Genomic DNA, 18,748 nt, shown 5'->3' on the forward strand with positions numbered 1-18,748 from the left:
TGGGCTGCTAAGCCGGATCCCATCTGTGTCCGTAGCAATTCAGAATGATTCCTGTGCTCTTCCGCTGTGCATCTCCCAGAGGCTGCTGCGGGAGACAGGATGCCAAACAGCACAAGCTTTGTTCTGGCTCAGTATTCCTTTCTGATTTCTGTTCCCAACGGGCACTACAGAAGCGCTACAGCAATTATTGCCTGGTTCTCTGTCTTGGCAGGGATGGACAGTGGCTGGGTATGGAGGCAGAACCCTCTTTCCAGGGTGCTGCAACTGCTCGTGGACAGAGGCAACCGCAGGAAGCGTGTGTTATTCTTGCTTGTTCTGTACCTGTTGAGAAAGTACATTTCCAAGTCTTCAGAGCAGTTGTGTTTTATGGGACCAAATTCCTTTGGGGGAAAAAGATTTAAGATAAAATGAAAACTACAGGAACTGTAATTCAAATGAGGAAAGCTGCAAAATTCAGTTGTGGATTCTGAACTCAGACGAGTTTCATTTTCATAGTTGTGGTTTTGGTTAAGCCTATCAAAACTTAGATCAGAACTCCTTTTTCCTTCCTAACAGTGTTGTACAGAGAATAAAATGTCACTTCAGATCTGAGCAAGTTAACCCTCTAGAGAGAAAAATGTGTTAGAAATGTGCATGGAAGTGTGTGTTATTTAGTTGATTTACGGCTTTTGGCAATGTAACTGCATCCTCACGTGCCAGAGTGCCAACGTGAGGATTGTTGCAGAAAGCTGAGTGTTCATATCTCACTGACCGTTCCGCTGAACAGGTTATCAAAGGATGGTGAATAGCTCTGAGAAAAATGAATTCCAGATGGAACAAATTTCTGGTTTAGGATGTTAGATAACGTTTCTGCTTTTGGAGTAATCTGATGCTAAGCTATAAGGAAAGGGGGGTTGGGTACTGGATCCAAATGTGATGATGTACACAAACTGCTCATTCTCTCCTCATCCCTGCCGCATGCTTGATGGCTGCAGTTAGAAGATGGTGATTTCTGTGCGTATACATGTAAGAAATTTCTGATCACAGTAGGTCGAAAAATGGCTACTGCCAGAAGGCTGTGGCTTTTCTTTTTTAATTTATGGGAATTGTTTAGTAGGAGTTTAATATTAAACTTTTACAAACATTTCTTTTGTGCCTTGGCCCATCCTGTCCACTTCAGAAATTCAGAAATCTGCCAAGAAGTTCTGAAGAAAAAAGTTTTGATTGCATTCTGCTATGTCCTGTCTGCATCCCACTCCGAGAAGAGACGCATGGACACAAAGGTGGATACGTAGCTGAGTTGGCTGATGATGCTTGATCTGAAGGGTTAATTGAAAACTTATGATGAAAAAAACTCTGCAATCCTTGGCCACTCCTCTGTCTGTAATGGTTAAGTAGATTCAGTTGCTAATGCTCTTTATAGAGATAAGGTGGCGCAGTATTTTGAACCTTTGCTTCAGAAGAACGGCTCGTGCTTGCATTCTAGAAAATTACTGTTGGGGGGGGCCAACACGTACAAGTCAACCTGGGAACTGGAGCCTTCATCTGTAAAGGAGCCCAGCCCATCGGGTGTTTTTAGATCAGCAGGGCTCAAAGTAGGTCCCCTGGCCACCAGTGGTTCTCCACACGTGCTCGTCATGTGCCGGTAGTGGCTCCTCCTTCGGCTGCTTGTCCCAGGCGCTTCGGTTTTAGCCTGCAGACGCGGGTGCCTGCTGAGGTGTCTAGGAGGGAAGAGCAGCGAGCTTACCCTTGTCAGGGTTGCTGCATCTGGAAGACGAGTGAAGACTTAGAAGCCTTCAATAGGAGAGACTTGCTAGTGGAAGAAAAGCATTAACTTCATTGCCGGTGGAGACCCCAGGCTACCAGGAGACATCCAGCAAAGCCCAGTCGTGGAAAACGACACCGGTGCCACCATGGAGGCCAGAGAACCTCCACCGAGGTGCAGTATTGGCGAAGGGAGAAATGGGAGGTGTAGGGCGCGGGAAGGCTGAACGTGTTGGGCCAGTGGGGTCAGAGGGAGATGAGCAGACGCAGGCAGATGAAGGCTAGTGAGACGGACAGACAGAAGGACAGTACTTTGGTAAATTTAGGGAGTATTGCATTTGCTAAAGAGTGTGTATCTTGTGAGGAAGGAAGCTCGGAGGCTTGATGCGAGGAACGGGGCTGTAGGAGACAGCCCATTCTGTGGTGAAGCCTCATTAGATACATGGCCATGCAAAATGAAATTGGAACTGTTCTGTACCCTCTTCTTCCCTGGCCATTTTTCTTCCTTGGCCAAACTCCAGTTGGTGTTACAAACCAAGCTTGCTCTCTTTCCCCATGACGTTGGTTGCCCTGGTTCTTTTGGCGTGTTCCAACTCTCTCCTTCTAATAGAAATATGCTGGAAAACATTGTGTGCTTGTAGGGGCCTCATCCAGAGGCTGACGTCTAAGCTGCCTTCTCCCATCAGGGTTAGAGCCAGCAAGTACGAACTTCAGTAAGTATTAACTTCAGTAAGTGCTTCTTACTTTTAATGGGATTAAAAAGATGCTGTCAGGTCATACTTCGTTTGAAACAAAAAATGGTTTTTTTCTCCTGACAGTGTATCTCTAATAGATTTTCTTTTTTCAGCTTTCTGCAGATGCCTGTCAATAGGATCCATCAGTTGTGTTTCTTACATCAGTCTTATGGCTGCTGTATAAGATGCTGCTGTCAAAGTGTAACTTCTGCCTAGCGCGTTGTTATGAGTATGTTACTTTCGACCTGAATTTTCTGTAACTAGCTTGTCCAGTTGCACTGGCCAAATAAAAAAAAAAATGCAGGTGCTCTTCCTGAGGAGAAAAGGATGTTGTGCATGTTTGCTTTCCTGTATTGAGGATTTATTGAGGTTTAAGTTAACAAAATGAGTTACTTAATCTGTTTGTCCCTTTTTCTTAAACCGACTTTTGTTGCACCTATGAAATAGTAACTTCTAAATAACTTTGTCATTGATATGGTAAAAAAAAAAAAAATTAAAAAATTTATCTGTGGAGTGGCAAATTGTATGAATAGAACATAATTAACTTGGCCATCATCTTGCTGTATATGAATTTACACGCCTCTTCCAACTTCCTTTGAGAAAAGGGGGAAACGTATGCTTGATTAGATGTGCAATGAGACTGATTTTCCTCCTGGGAGAAGAGGGGCAGTGTGGACCGGTGGATGGGGATTCAGGAGACCTGGATTCAAATCTGGGCTCTGAGTCTGACCCACTGCATGTCCTTGAGAAAGTCGTAGCGCTGTGCTGCTCCCTCCTTCTCCTCTCCCACACCCTCCATCTTGCCTGCTCAGACTGCAAACTATAGAAATATCTGCTGCGTTATAAGCGTTAGGAGGAAAAATACTTTCTCTGAGAAAGTGCGTTTCTCCTTTTTAATCTAACGGTTCATCAAATGACAATTTGTCGGCAGATAGCAGGCTCCTGGACATGAAAGGTTGCAGTTAAATGGAAAACAAGATCATGTGGTAGATAAACGTACCATGCTGATATTTTTTTAATGTGTAATCTCTAAAATGTGCATAAAATTAGCAGTGCTGAACCCTCTCAAAACCTAATGCAATTCCTGAGCTGCCTCCCACTGCAAGTGTGCGAGGGTGAGGATCCCGATGTTCGAGACGGCGTGGCTATGGGTCCCCTGTGCTGCTGTTGTTTTCCACATGCTACGAACAGCGTTGGTGGTTGAGAAACTGCAGAATTTCTCTCTGCTGTTGACTTGGTGCTCAGCTGAGGAGTGAACGAACTTCCCTGAGATGGCCCGCTCGGTGCATGGCACTTATCCCAGCTGCCTGTGCTCTGCTACCCAAAATCTGTTGTATTTGTCTTTCCCTGGTGTGTGCAAAGAGCTGCTTTTAGATTTGCTAAGTCAGAAGCTTTGCAAATGACAGCACTTCGTCCTGCAGCCCCAGAAGAGTGATTATTCACTAGATGATCTTTTAAATAGAGCACTTCCTCCTTGCTTTGGCTGTTTTAATGGGATTCTTATGAATCTTTCTCACAGCCCTCAGGGAGGAAACGGCCTTTTTTGTTGTTGTTGAAATAAGAATGGGAAACATCAGGTTTTGGTCTCAGTTTTTAAAAAGTTAGATGCACCTGTAAAAATAGATACAGAATGCTGGGTGGGTGTTATCCAAAAAAACACGGAAATCATTAGAGAAATGTAGGAGAAACATTGGATCAAGCCTACAGGGCCAAATTTTCAGCCAAGTAATCTTATTATAAAGTTTGGGTTTACCAAATTTTTTAAGAACTGGACTTTCACTTAAATCTAGGGAGCCAGGGTTTGGGTGCATTTAAAAAAATGTTAGCTTGCTTGGCCTGATTTACAAATATTAAGGACCCATTTCCATTTGATTCAAACACACTGACTTACGTGGTCTTGTGGGTTCTCAGTTGATCAAGTCTTGATGTAATATTACTGCTATCTTTTAATTTGTGGATGGTTCTTCACATGCATGGCAATAGCTTATGCCATTAAGTAGTCCTTTATGTTTGCTTTTTTGTTGTCTCTCTACTCTTAAACTCTGATCTTTTTTTCTGTTAAAAAGTGAAGCAAAATTAAACTTGCACTGTGGTGTTTCCTGTCTGTAGGAATGAAGTTGAAGCAGTTAAGTACGGTTTGAGATTCTATTCTTGCCTAAACAACCTAAATAGCGAAAAAACCTTTGATAAAGTGCTGCTCCAATTTCTGTAACGGTACATATAAAATTGCCAGTCTCTATTTAATTGAGCACTAAACCACAGTGAAAATATGATAATAGAGAACTGAGTACATCATGAGACTGCAAGGCACAGCAAGGAGCTTTTTTGCTCAAAACAAACATCATTAGAACCATCTTAAAAAGATTAAGTAATTTGTATCCCAGTTGCTGGAAATCAAACTGTCAGCAGTAAGACATACTTGGTTTCGTTTATTTTACAAATAGGATTTGCAGTCATAGGTTAAAGAATTAAAATCCCACACAAAGTGGACACGTGAGACACGGTATCTGCAAAATAGCTTCAGATTCTCTGAAAAGCCTTTCAGCATTAAATTGCTTGACATGAGGAATAGCATACTGCAGAAATCTTGTTACAAACAGTCCCTGCAAGGAGGGACTTCAAAAGGGGGCCTTGACTCTGCTATTCAAGGAAAGCAAACTTTCAGCATTGCTCTGAAGCCTGTTTTTTCTAACTTAGCATCAAGATCTAGATGAGTGATGGGAGAAATTAGCCTGAGATGTTTACAAAGCAGTTGCATTTCCTATTCTGAGATCTTCAAAAAGCAGCTGTCTCATTAAGGTATTTGATATTTAACAGTCAGTTTGATTTCTAAGTGTTTTCACTGTTAATTCTGCTTTAACTGCCATTATGAAATGTGTTTTCATGAGAAAATGGATTGAAAAGTGTCTCGGAGTTGGATTTCAGTGACTATATCAAACTTATACGGGCTTATTCAAGGCCATCAGGCTAAGCATATGATCTGCTTGTGCCCTAAAATATGACTGAGTCCTTTCAATCTTCCTGAAAGCCACTGGAAACAGTTATGAGGAAGGGTCTGCAGAACTTCACCTTTGGTTCAGAGAGGAATGGTAGTGCTGGTGGTAAAGGGCTTTGTACAAACCTTGTCAAAGTGCTTAGTTTGCATTTCAAGATTGATTCTTTTTCATTGGCTTTTGCTATATGAAATGCAGCTTGTTTTGAGGATATGCACCAGTTAACCTCTAAGCAAGAAAATAATAAAAAATGAACCCCATAATTAATGGGACTTTCTGTTCAGTCAGAAGACCAAACTCGCGGTCTTGTGATACAGATTTGTGTTCACCAAAGCAGTACAGAGTAGTAGGGGAAAGGCAAGTCCTAAAACCCTTGAGGTAAATAGAAAGTTTTCCTGGGTTTAATTCGCTGCTTCAATGTAGCTAATGCATTTTCAGCTGCAGTCCCATAGAGCAAAGCTATAGACTGGCAAAATGACTTGTAAAGCAGTACCTTGCAATTCACATGAAATTCGGCAGGTTTCTGTATTTATATTTTGGGGGGTAGCTTCTTAAACAGAGACTTACTTTTATTTTCCTGTGCAGATAAACTGTATATAAAATATATTTAAAGCCACACTAACTTTTGTATAGATAATATGCATGAGGAAGTCATCACCAACATAATTAAATTCAAGCTGTCAAGACTTAAAAAATACTGTAGAATGTGTTCATCTCTCAGGTAATTTTTGATGTCTATGGGTAGCTAATAGCCTACTTCTCAATGCACGGTCCATTTTAGTTCACGTTTCATTTCTCATCTTAAAAATTAAGTCTGTCTTTCTGTCTGTCAAAATTAGAGTCTTCAGCTTAGTGGGAGAAGAACATTATTTTAAAAACTTGTGTTGCTGCTGTGGATATTGCTGCCACCTGAGTTAACCATTGTAATACTTGTTTGGAGAAACCTGACTCACCTTTGCTAGACTTGTATGCTAGTATTGCCATGCTGCTATCGTTTCCTTATCAGAGTACTTCTTTATCTTTAATTTTTCAAGTAGGTTTACCTAGAAGGAATCTTGTTTTCCCCCAGTGTTTAAGTGGAAGAGGATGACAATGCTTCATGTCCAGGAGACTGCCGTGTTACAGCTGGAACATGACGGGTTTCTTGCAGGACTCCCCTCTCCTGCATGGATGTGGGAATGCCATTAAAACAGGGATTGTGCGTAGCAATAACTGCAAACGTTCTCTTGGGGCCGTCCCCTCCTCTAATATTAATCGATTGCTCTTGGCACTGGCACGTATCTAAAATAAATAAATTGCAGTGTAATTCTTGTATTTGTCTACTGAGCAGCGTGCTTGTGCTTTTAGCCGTAAGAGCCAAGTACTGAGCATGTGTGTGAGAATCCTCCTGCCCTGCTCTTCCAGGGGCTCCCGGTGGTCATCTCATGTCTTTGGCCAATGCAGTGCGGGAAGAGAAGCATCCCCCCCCCCGGCCAAGGGGACAAGCACGGATGCTTTGGCTGACGTGTCCAGGCGGGAACCTGTTCTCTGAAGTCCCTGTGGTCCGCCTGCGCTATGAGCTTGGGATAAATGTGCCAGGGTTGACAGATTTTTAGGGCCTCAACTTCTGGGTTCTCCAGCTGAAGATGCCCACAGAGGTCTGATTTTGAGGGGATTAGCGTGGTCAGCTGATCTTGACAGAGCTGTTTTGAAAAGCTTTTCAAACTGGGTACCTGGAAATTTTGCTCTTGAAAACCTTCCGGTTCTACTTTTTGTCTCAGATACCCCAGTTGTCCTTCTCGTCAAAGGTGGGAAATAAGCTATTTGTGGTAGCTGATCATTTAGTGTTTAATGCAAATAATTGATCAATTAGTGGAGTAATTTTGTTAGGTGTCATAAGTCCCTTGTGAGGAGAGTATGAAAGCAGCTTTGAAGTAAGCTAAATCAGTTTAGAAATTATTCTCTTTACTTGTAAATCTTGTATGTAAGGAGGCCTGTTGGGTCATTTAGTCCCTCACTCCATCTGTGAGTTCAGCATGTTCCTGAGCACCAGCCAACCTCAGAAACAGCATGTTTAAAGATAAATGTCAAGTGGACTGACTTTTGGTATTCAGTTATTAAAGAATGTAATAGATGTAGACGGTGTTCATCATACCAGTTTTGACTGTGGGGTAAGCCTTAGGATAAACAGGTATTTTACAAAGAGGCTCACCCTACTTGGAACTGGCAGTGTGCTTCGTGAGAGCAGTGGAGGCACGCTCCGTCCAAGTGTCTCCTGTTGCGTTGAAGATAACATCACGCTGGTCGGCGTTTAAACAGTATTCAAAAAGAATACAAGAAAGGGATGAGTGGGACTTAAGTGCTAAATACTGCATGCCTGAGAAAAGCCTTAAAAAATAAGGTTATTGTAGCCAGATGAACCCTTTCGTAAGCCTTAACTCCAGCAAAGCTGATGACCAGCAGGAAGCATGAGGAGCACGGCTCTCCTGTTCGGGAATAGAAGAGGCTGGAGTTCAGCGGTGCTGCGGGCAGCCTGCGCCCTGAGGTGCACAGAAGCAGAATCTGACTTTGTAGTGATCGCTTTGCGAGCTTGCCCAGAAAAATTTACAAAGGATCTGGTGAACAGAGCAGCAATTAAATTCATCATGCTGTGTACCTGAACTACTTCCAGACTTAAAACTACCTTTCTGTTACCCATAACCATATAATGGTTATAGGTAAAGGTGCTAAACATTTTATTAACGGAAATATCAATAAATTGCAAAAGGGCTTATCTCTGGGGTTTACATTATCAGGGTATGTCAGGGTTACAATATAATGGTATATGACATGGTATGTTGGGAACTTCCTCAGTAAAGAAAATACAAGATAATTGAGGCTATATTCTGGAAAGTAATGCAGAAATTTGATTGTCCACCCTTGGGTCTGGTTTTGGTCAGTGGTCTGAGATAATTTTTTTTACCAAGAAAAAATTCTTCTCTTTAATGGAAGTCAATAATTTTGACCTTCACATTCTTTTGGGAACAGCTGTGGTGAGCATCTGCCACTTCCAAAGGAAAAATGATGTAGTCCAGTAAAGTAATCCCCCTCACACCCCGAATAGGATACCTTAAATGCCATTGTAAAAAGGGGTCGTTTGGAGGTATTGACGTTTCGTGTTGCCTTAAGATATCTTTTTTCTTTGGGCTGTATTAATTTAGGGCTGAGCTTAATTTTGAGGGCTTAAAAGTTTTTTGGTATGAAGTTCGTAGTTAACATCCCAGTCAGGAAATGAGGAAAGCTGTATTTCTAGTGATGCTAATTCAGTCACTCAGCATATTTCTGTATGTTTTGTCGCATGTATCTTAAAATAGGTAGTGATGTTTTTCTGTCCACTTATCAAAAGAGAATGAGAACGGACTGTGTAACATATGCAGTGGCTGAAGGACTTGGCGTTAAACAAGCAACCTGAAGCCAAATGGTTTGCATCTGTATGCACAGAGATTTGATTTCAGAGGAGCTGAGCCTTCTTTACCCTGGATATGAACTTGGCCCGTTATCTTTTGTTTTTCCCAAATTTGTTTTTAATTGTACAAATGACACAGGAATTTACAGGCATGAGAATGTCTATAATGTGCTTTGACCTAATAGTAATGAAAGTTGTTATCATTATTACCACCACCACAAATACTTTGGTGGTGAGGCGGGAGGGATAACTGTTTGCAGCTTTTCAGAAGAAAAGCATAGCTTCAGGTTTTTGCTTGCACTTTCATATCTGCAGTGCATTATTAACATCAGCTTCTAAATCTCCATGAATCTGTCCGTGTTGAGCTCCAGCCTTGCTTAATAAACTTGATCCTTACACTTTTGGTAAACAAGATAATGTTCAGTGAAAGAGAATATTTATCCCCTGTACAATGTCAGGGCTATGCTCTATAATGAGCGTAATTTCCTGCTGCCTAGTTCTCCTAGTGGCAGACCATTTAAAACTGATTTGGATGTGATGTTGGAGAGAGTGAAAGTGTTTTCAATTATTTTCCCTTAAATCTGGGAAGTCTGGTCCTGGGCAGTGTTCACTGGCAGGGCTGCCTTGCAGAGCGAGTCACCAGCCTGCGAGAAGGAGCAGCTTGCAAGAGCTGCGTTACTGCCTGCTGTTTGAAACCTCAAGCACAGAAAGCTATTTCAGCGTTTTGAACTCAGTGATCAAAAAGCATGGCTTAGGAGGATGTCCAAGAAACCAGTAAATGGCCTTGGAAAAGACGTCTTTGAAAAATCTATTCAGTTGGGCTTTTTTATCCGGGCTCATGTTGTTTGTCTGTCTCTTTGTTGCTGTGACAGATAGAAACTCGCTTTGCTATATTTATTTAAATGGCAGGTATGTCCTGTATCATTAGGTCTGGGATTTGGGGCTTTAAAGAAAATAAGGATAGTTCTTAATACTTGGAAGTTGACAACCCTAAGTGGCTGTCTCCCCAGTGTTACATTTAGGCAATCTTTTTTAAAAACAGGATTGAAGTATTCCTGCTTTCACAGGGATTTGGCTGCCTGATACATACATAGTTTAAAGTATTTGACTCTGAAAAATCGTAAAGCTTTTACATGCAAAATCTGTCGTCCATCATATTCAGTGGGTCTTCACCTAATGCTGTCTTTGGGACTGCAGATGTAAGCAGGTGGCTACCCTGGTGTTGGTCAATGTCAATATTTTGACATGACCAAAAAGTATTGACATCAATCACGTCAATATTTTACAATTCCCATGAGCACCTCTCCAGCACACCAGAGGACCTTTAAAATATGCTCAAACCTACCTTTGATTCTGACAAAGAAGCTGGCAAAGAAATGTGTTGTTATTTAGATGGTACAAATAATATGTCTTAAACTGAGGCAGCCCACTCTTCTTCCCCCTTTCCCTCTCGCAGATGGGATGAAACGGGTCGGTACGCCTGGACCGAAATGGCTGTGAGCATCTGTTGGGACAAATATGGCTACCCGTAAAATTCCCACACCGAAGGGGATGCCAGTAGCTGCCTTTTTTTCCTTACTTTATTTTTCTAAGCAAGCATTTTGACATGCTGTGTTTTCTTTGATACCTGAAATTCCAGTGCAAGAACTTGTTCAGTATTTCAAACAAATGAACAAACAAAAGCAAAGGATCCTGTTGTTGTAACCTCCAGTAGCTTGTACCGAGAAATTCTGCCTGATAAGGAGTAACGTTCTGCTTTATTCTTCTAGGGGCAGTAAGCCAGAGATGACTGACAAGATGTCGAGCTTCCTTCATATTGGAGATATTTGTTCTCTTTATGCAGAGGGCTCAACAAATGGATTTATTAGCACTTTGGGGTAAGAACAGCTGTTCTCTTCTACTAAAAACATCCGTAAAAAGGACTAGCAGAACTCAGCTAGCTATCCTGAGCCTGACTCCCAGGAAATACTGGGTAAAGCAAGGTAGCTTTATGTACAGATTTGGCCCTAAATTTAAAAACGGCCTAAAGCTGATATGGCAAGCTAGATGTCGGGAGGATGGAGAGCATATTGATGGCTGTGGTGTGGTTTTGATGTCCTTGGTGGGGAGGAAAAAGCTTGTCAGGTTAAGGTGTGGGTAGAGGGAATGAATGCAATCAAATGATTTTCATGTTGTTGTCTGTCCCGTGTCCATCCATGTGTCCCGTCCTGTCCCTCCCTGCCCTGCCCAGTCAGGAATGAATAGGCCCCAGTGCAGTCTGCTGATTGGAAAAAGGGATGTATCATAGGCAATGTAAGTAGTTTAAAAAAAAAAAAAAAAGTATATATAAAAAGAAGAAGTCCCGAGCCAAACCGTTTATACACCACTAACTTAACCACTGTGACTAGTTTTGTCTTACAGTATTTGAGGTTTCTCAAATGAACAAAATTGTTCCTCTCCAGGCAAAGGAGAATATGTTTTGAATCTTCAGCTTTGCCAATGGTCAGCACCCCGGAGCTGTGGTGGGAGCCGTGCCTTGCCGGCTCCTGCCCCCGGTGTGCTTCCCCACAGAGCTCCTTTGCGCTTTCTTCTGCAAAGATGGCAGAGTAGGTGCTCTGTAGGAGAGTGCCTCTTAAGCAGTGAGAAGCGTATGCTACTTCATTAAACAAAAAGTAGCCGTTCACATAGGAAAAGGAAGAGTTTGCGGAGAAAAGCCGTGGAATTGAAATACAGCTCTGAAGAGTGACAGGTTATGTTTTATTCTGCTCAACTGCTGCTGAGGAGAAATCTCTCCGAACATCAGAAGCTGGCAGAGGAGCTGTGTACTGATTTGGAAGACCTTGCAGGCGGCTGGATGAGAAGCTCAGAGAGCACATCTGCCACCTTGTTTCGAAGCAGTGAGAAATTAGAGGGAGGGAAGTAGCATGCATGACACATTGCTGTGGTACTTCAATACTGAATGAGTAGCAAAGAAGCAACCAGGAGGCTTGATGATGTGGTGAGTGGGCACGCACACAACATGCTCTTTCTCATTTCCAGTAGCCATAAGGGCCTCAGGGTGGGTACAGTGACAGCAAATTTTTTGATGCCTACTGTCCAGATGCATCTGATAAATGGAGCTCCCAAGCAGGGTACAAAGACAGCATCCTGGTAAGTCTCTCGGCAGGAAACGATGGGCTGGAATCTCATCTGAGTGACTCCAAACTAACTTGTAGGTTTAGTCCTCTAGCTATTAGGATTCTGGAAAATAAGGGGGCAGAGAAGGAAGCAGACACTGAAGATGCACCATGATCTATTATAGGAAAGAGAAGAAAATATGGGATGCTGCCAGAAGGGAAAGAAGGTATGATAAAAGCAAGGGATGTAGTAAGTAGGGTTGGTTGAATAGTATTTGGCGAATGTATTTGACAAATTTCCCAGGTACTCGTCAAATATGACATGTACGCTCTGCAGTATTCGATCAGCTGTGTAACTGGCCAAATACTATCTGCTGAAAACTGGCAAAATGAATTAAGCGATACTATACATTTGGCTATTTTTTTTCTTCCTAGTATTGAAGCAAGTTTGGCAGTAAATAATTCCAGAACAAGTAGAAAGTTGTTATGTTATGTTTAATCCCATACAGTGCATGATGAACATTATGCGGTGGCTGTGGCTTTTTATGGCATTGCTGAGCAGATATTTTTCACCATGGGTAGTCCTTTAAGACATTACAGGCCCTAAGCACATGTGTTTTCTAGGCTTGATGAGATGTTCTTATGGCACTTCTAAAGATCCCTTAGTGTTACAAGCATCCTCTTTGATTTGATTAGTACTGTTTTAAGGTAACTGCATTATATAATGGCCACACATCTTCTGAGCCTAATTTAAGCCAGAAATCCCAATTGCTATGTGAAACATGAAATGCATTATCATCTTAATAAGCCTTCATAATCAAATTAGTTTTGTCCCATATTTAATTTAGCCTTTGTCCTGGAGAAAATTAAAGAAGCAAAAGGAAAGATTCAGTTTAACTGTACTCTATACCATGTGGAGTTTTGACAGTCTTATGTCATAACAATGTGTAATGACTTGTTCATGTGGTTAATGAAGGTTGAGAAGCAGATACCACTATACATTCTAATGTTGTTCTAAATCTTTGAAGAGTGTTCCTATTTAATATTCCTATGACATGACTGTTGCTTAATCAGGACTTTACTCTTGCTGTTTCCCAAACTCAGTGCTGTCATCATTATGATTACCGGTGTACAATATATCCTCTTTTGTGTTTTTCACCCTGTAAAATTTTTTTCTTAGTAGTTTGGGAAGTTCCTCTTTACTTTCAATTTAATCTCAGGATGAGAGGGATATATTGCACTGAGATTATCTCTGTGTGGGATGATCAGAGTAACCCATTTGACTTGATATTTTTTTGGCCCTTTGTTTACTAGAAGCAGGTGTTTCAGTCAGCTCAAATATTAATATTACCATTCTTGTTGGAGCACATACATGTATATATAATACTGAATAGGGAGAAAATCCATGGGGAAAAAGCAATTTACTCTGAATGTTTGCATATGCAAATTTTAGATGCATAGAACTGTTGAGTCCACTTAGTCTCTCTGATCTCTTAATTTTTATGCACTTCATTATTTTCCATAATTGTTGTCTCAAGATGCTCCCTGCATGTAACCAGCCTCTGCAAGGAACAACTCTCATATTCTAGGTCTCAATCTTTCTCAAGTTGATTCTGCATGAGAATGGACCTCTCAAACCTTTAAGACCTTGGAGTTTTACTTTCTACTTTTGTGTAGAAGGCCTCTTTGACAGATTGGTTTTAAGGGGCCAAATTGAGTCATTTAGGATCAAATCAGAAACTACAGAGTATTTGGTTACAGTTGCATTTTCACAATTTGGAAATAGTGTTTGGTAAAAGCGCGATTCCATGTTGATCCAAAGTGTGCTAAGGGCAGAGCAGTGGGGACAGGTGCATCAACTATTTTTTTTATTTTGTGGGATTTGAATTGACCCTGTGGGTTTTTTGCTCATGTGTATTCACAGGAAGCTCTGTCCTGGCATTCCCTATTGGAATCTCTTGGGTTCACTTGTCCAATTCACCTCCTTCCTGGTAGAACAGGAGGAGGTTAGTTTGATCCCTTGACTTATCTTGTGTTTGTGACTGGTGAGTGGGAGGGTATGTTTACGCCTTCCTTTCTCTTGGGAGTCAATTTTTATTGTGGCAGTTACTGTTTCTGCCTTTTCTTAATACTTGAGGGGTCATAGGGTCATTGTCCAGTTTGCATAGTCATCATATTTTCCTGTTCTCTACCCTTCCTATAAACCCATTTGCAATGTTATTCAAATCTGTCCAAGAGGCAATAATTGTTCTAAGGTTGTCTCTCACCTAACTAGAATATGGGCTGTTCTGTCTGCACCTCAAGGAGGGGACATAAAGACGATGCAGTATACAGGAGCAATGACTTATTTATTGTCCCACCTAACCAGGAGCATAGCTCTGGGCAACAGTAAAAATTAGCTGCATGCTTCTTAGAAAGATTTGGCATAAGTTGGCATTTGGGGAATGTCTTCTGCTGAAGTGGCCACTCGGATAAAACATTGCAAATAAACGACTCTGGTTTTGATAACAAGGATGTAAGCAATTGCAAGGGAATAGAATCTCACTTTACTTCTCATTTCTTTGCAGCCTTGTGGATGATCGGTGTGTTGTACAGCCAGAAGCAGGTGATCTTAACAACCCACCCAAAAAATTCAGAGGTAAGTTTGTTAGGCAGCTTATTACCCTTCTGGTTAGAAGTTGTCCTTCATTTTGTGCAATCATGTGTAACTATTTTTGACCTCCGTGCTTTCTATAGAATATTTTAGTGTCATCTTCTTCCGTGAAGGGCAACTCATGAGGGAAAAAAAAAAAAAAAAAAAGAAAACATATATATATATATAAAAAAGCGTGAATGTCTGCGTGAAGTGAATTGTGGGACTTAGAATGGTTTGTGAGGGGGTAGAGATGGGGTTGCCAATTGAGGTTGGCTTTCAGAACTGTCCAAACTTACAGGGTCCCTGTAAGTTTCATTTCTTTTTCTCCATACATGCCATTTGGTTACCCAGTACCAAAATGATTTCAGAGAAGAGGAAAATGAAAAGGAGCAAATGTTTGTAACAACTGTTGTTGTTTAACCTCATTCAATATTAACTAGGTTTGACTTGGCTTTTATTCTGCCAGGAAACTTTCGCTTAGTGATAAGAAATTAATGCCTACTGCTTTGCACAGTTTGGCTAAGGCTGATTTGTTTAAGAAAAATCTCAAACAGGAAGAGAAGCACTAACTGGGATTTTGCTTGGAAAAACCTTCTTAAATTCTCTCTTTTTTTTTTTTTTTCCTTCACCCCTTGGTTGCATTTTTTACCCAAAGGATAGCTCAGCCAAATATTTAAAAATTTGATCTACCTTTTACTGCTGTTCTCAGATGTAGCAGCAACTGTTTGTCTTGTTTCTTTGTCGGATGAATCTTGTTTCCTTGGTTATGCTTTGCCTTTATCAGGGGCTCAGAATGACCATAATTCTATCCAGGTTTGGCCAGGACTGCAGGTGATCACCCTTGAAAATCATATACCTCTGTACTGCTAGTTTTATTTGCTGCTGTTTGGGGTTTTTTTGGTTTTTTTTCCATGACACGAAGATGTCTCATATAATGAAACTCTCTTTTTAGAATATTGCTGAAGTCTGTGAGTTCTTGTTGGTTTTTCTCCCTTTTTACTGGAAAACTAAATAGCTGATTATTCAGATACTGAAGAGGCAACCTGGGGAAGTTTTAACATTCAATGTTAAGCTCTCCAGAACAACAACAATGGTTTTATGTGAACTAGAGCTCTGACTCTAGGCATTTCTTGATGTTAAAATCATATGAAAGAATAAAGCCAGGTTTGACTGAGACTGCTGGGTGTAGAAGGAGGCAGGGGGAGAGAGAAAAGAATGAGAAAAAGGCAATTCTTGCTAGCACAGTTTAGGGACTGCAAGTACAGAGACACATTTGTCTGACATAAAACATTGTGGTTAGGCATTGTAAATGTTCTCATATTGCTTATAATTTATACATGGAGAAAGAATGGTGTGAACCTTTTCCAACCTTCGTAGTTACTTCACTACAGCTTTCATGGGGAAGTTTATGCTCAACGGTAAAAGGCAACAGAAGTCATAAAACTTTAGGAGGCATTTCTGTTATTTATACGCATGCTTTATAAGTGTAGTCTAAGATAAAATGCTTTCCATGATAAATAACTTCAGAAGAAGTAATAATGAAGTTTATCGCACCATCTTCAACACAAATAGAAAATACCCCCCCCTTTTTTTTTTTTTATTACGAATTAAAGGCACCCAGAGGCTTGTTTGGAGTGTTGCACAGGAAGTCTCTGACAAGGTCAGGAACTACAGCCATGTCTCTGCAGTCTTACTTGGTATTTTTATGACACCTTGCAAAAATACCTCCCTTGCAAATGGAACACGAGGTCTTCCCTAAGGTGCATTTATCCAAACAGCATTTACATTTGGGATATAAAGCAACTGTGGGCATCTGATGAATGTAATTCAGTAGTCCCAATATTTAGTTTTGTCATACTTGAGATTTAGTCTTCATTGCCTTGGGCAGTGTCACCAGTACAGCGGATTAGTAGATCAGTAGCACAAGATACCTTTTGTACAGTAGCAGCCTGGGGTGGGCACTGATGTGGAAATGTTCCAGTAAACTGTGTACGTGGTGCCTATGTTTGTTCAATGGTTTCATATACCCCATTCTAGTCATCACGGCCGATAGGATCACTGCAGTTTGAGGCCTGAGAAGAAGCGTGATCTTGGTTTGAATTCAAATAAGCACAAAACACGGGCACTGGTAACTGAGAAGTAACTTTTGAAAATCTCATTAGAGCAGGACCAAAATTAATCAAATGTGACTTACATTTGAGCTTTACACAGTACTGGAAAAACGCCTCTATGCTATAACCTGTTTTATACCTATGTGCGAATCCTCTTTCAAACGAGCTGTGCTTTAAGGTGTCCAGACGCAGGTCAGTCAAATCTGAAGTCACCTTCTGGGAGGAATACTGAACGTGTGACTTTGTGGCTGGTCTTGAGGATCTCGCTTTGGGTAGTATTTTTAAGAAATGTAATCCTAAGCTTCTCTGAGCAGATCTCTTTTCTGTGGGCAGATGTAAAACAGTTGTAAATATAATTTTCACGCTTAATCAAAGTGGTGAGAGATATCTAGAAGCAAGATTCAGTGCTTTAGATATGCATACATGACTCTAAGAAAATTCAGTGTGAAACTAAGGCATATATTTCCAGTAGCAAAATTAATCCATCCTGCTTTTTTTCTTAGCCATGGGTGTTTCAGGTTTTAAAAAGTCTTGTTGCCTAGTCTACACTTAATCAGTTGCATCTTGTGGCAGCAGCAAGGCCCTGGTCTAGAGGGTGGTGGTTTTTCTTTCCTCTCTACTTTGGACCCTTGAAATGCAGCAGAGCTGCTGTGCACAAAGTGGTGGTGTGTACGCACCACCCTTCTTTCTGGAGAGAGCCTCTCGTACAAAAGGCAGTTGACAGTAATACTTAGCCATGAGTATATGCTGTCACTAAATGCTGATAACCTGCTTGTGGTGTGAAAAAGTCCCTGCCTGAGGAATGCATTTCTAAAAGCAAGCACTTCGTAGCTGAAACGGAGGTGGGTTTTGTGTGCTAGTAAGTCACTCCTTTTAAAAATGTTGGCTTCAAGTTGTCCTAAGGAAAATTCAGTGAGGGAAGCTTGATGTGTGTTTGGATGAATTGGATTGAACAGAATGATTTGCAGCGGCACGGCTGGAGTCGGAGATGGGAGCGATAGAGCCTTTCAGTCTGCTTGGAGGAGAACGTACAGAGGTATCCTGAGGACACGAGGGCTTGCTTTGTTGACAAAAGTTGTGGAAAAAGTAGGCTGACATTAATCTGGTGGTGGTGGAGCCCTGAAAGGGATGAAATGCAAGAGAAAGCTGAGAGTAAGATGGGATAGCGTTCAGGTAAGATCTGGAGTGCGGCGTAGAAGTGTAAATGAGACACTAAAAAAATAAAATTCAGAGGGTGTATTAGATGGGAAAAACTGAAGTGCTGGAGTTGGAAAGAACTCTAAAGGAAGGTTTTAGTCCAGCACCCTCAAGTTACTATGACTGTTTGCCAGTAGTTATTTCAGGTATTAAATGCTGTTGTGCCTCTAGGTCTCTCAAATATTAGTTTGATCACTTGAGGGTGTGAAGGCTGATTTTCTTTTTTTCCTTCCTTTTTCACATCCCAATCAGAAGTAGGTAGCACCTGAAGTTAGTGGTTTGAGGTTGGGTGGTAATGATGGTCTGTGAGATTTCAGTGGATTTTTTTTTTGTTCTGGTGTTCTGAATCCACTTTAAATATGGTGGTTTGGGTGTATGTTTATTTTTCTTCAAGTACAGTGTTTCTCTGGCCCTTCATGTTTTCAGCTCCATCTAATTCAGAAGTCCTCTAATACTGCCTTGCAGAACATTAAGACTTAAGAGTACATTCATTAGGGTGTTTCTTTTTAAAAATGTTAATATGAAAATTCTTGCAAAAGAGTATTTTACTTAACTGGTCTGAATATACTGTGTACAGATGAGATTCCTGGAAAAAATGCTAGTTGTACAAGTCTCCAAAAAAAGGAAGAGTGTGACAGTTCCTTGGTTATCTGCACTGCTTTGAACAAAAAAACAAAACCAAAAACATTTTATGTATTTTATAAAGCTGGAATCGCTGCTCTAATTGCTGTCTTTCAGTATGAGTGTGCATCTGAATAGTGACTATAAATGAACATCCTTTTAATATGCATGGGTTTATGGGGAAAGTATGAACTA

At 41.0% G+C, this 18,748-nt stretch overlaps 1 protein-coding gene across 14 annotated transcripts in view; it reads left to right on the forward strand.

Annotated features, from left to right (window-relative positions):
- Positions 1–18,748, forward strand: part of ITPR1 (inositol 1,4,5-trisphosphate receptor type 1) — a 186,622-nt gene that overhangs the window by 9,833 nt on the left and 158,041 nt on the right. For 12 of the 14 annotated variants that reach the window (XM_041118830.1, XM_030043337.1, XM_030043338.2 and 9 more), the window contains 2 exons: positions 10,664–10,771; positions 14,557–14,627. In XM_041118830.1, the coding sequence (XP_040974764.1) occupies positions 10,680–10,771; positions 14,557–14,627 (163 nt within the window). In that variant the 5' untranslated portion in view covers positions 10,664–10,679. Of the gene's footprint in view, positions 1–10,663; positions 10,772–11,523; positions 11,872–12,145; positions 12,217–14,556; positions 14,628–18,748 lie in introns of those variants that run through there. The other 2 variants (XM_030043345.2, XM_030043343.2) reach the window with 2 other exon arrangements.

Source organism: Aquila chrysaetos, chromosome 20, assembly GCF_900496995.4.
Source record: "Aquila chrysaetos chrysaetos chromosome 20, bAquChr1.4, whole genome shotgun sequence".
NCBI lineage: Eukaryota > Metazoa > Chordata > Aves > Accipitriformes > Accipitridae > Aquila > Aquila chrysaetos.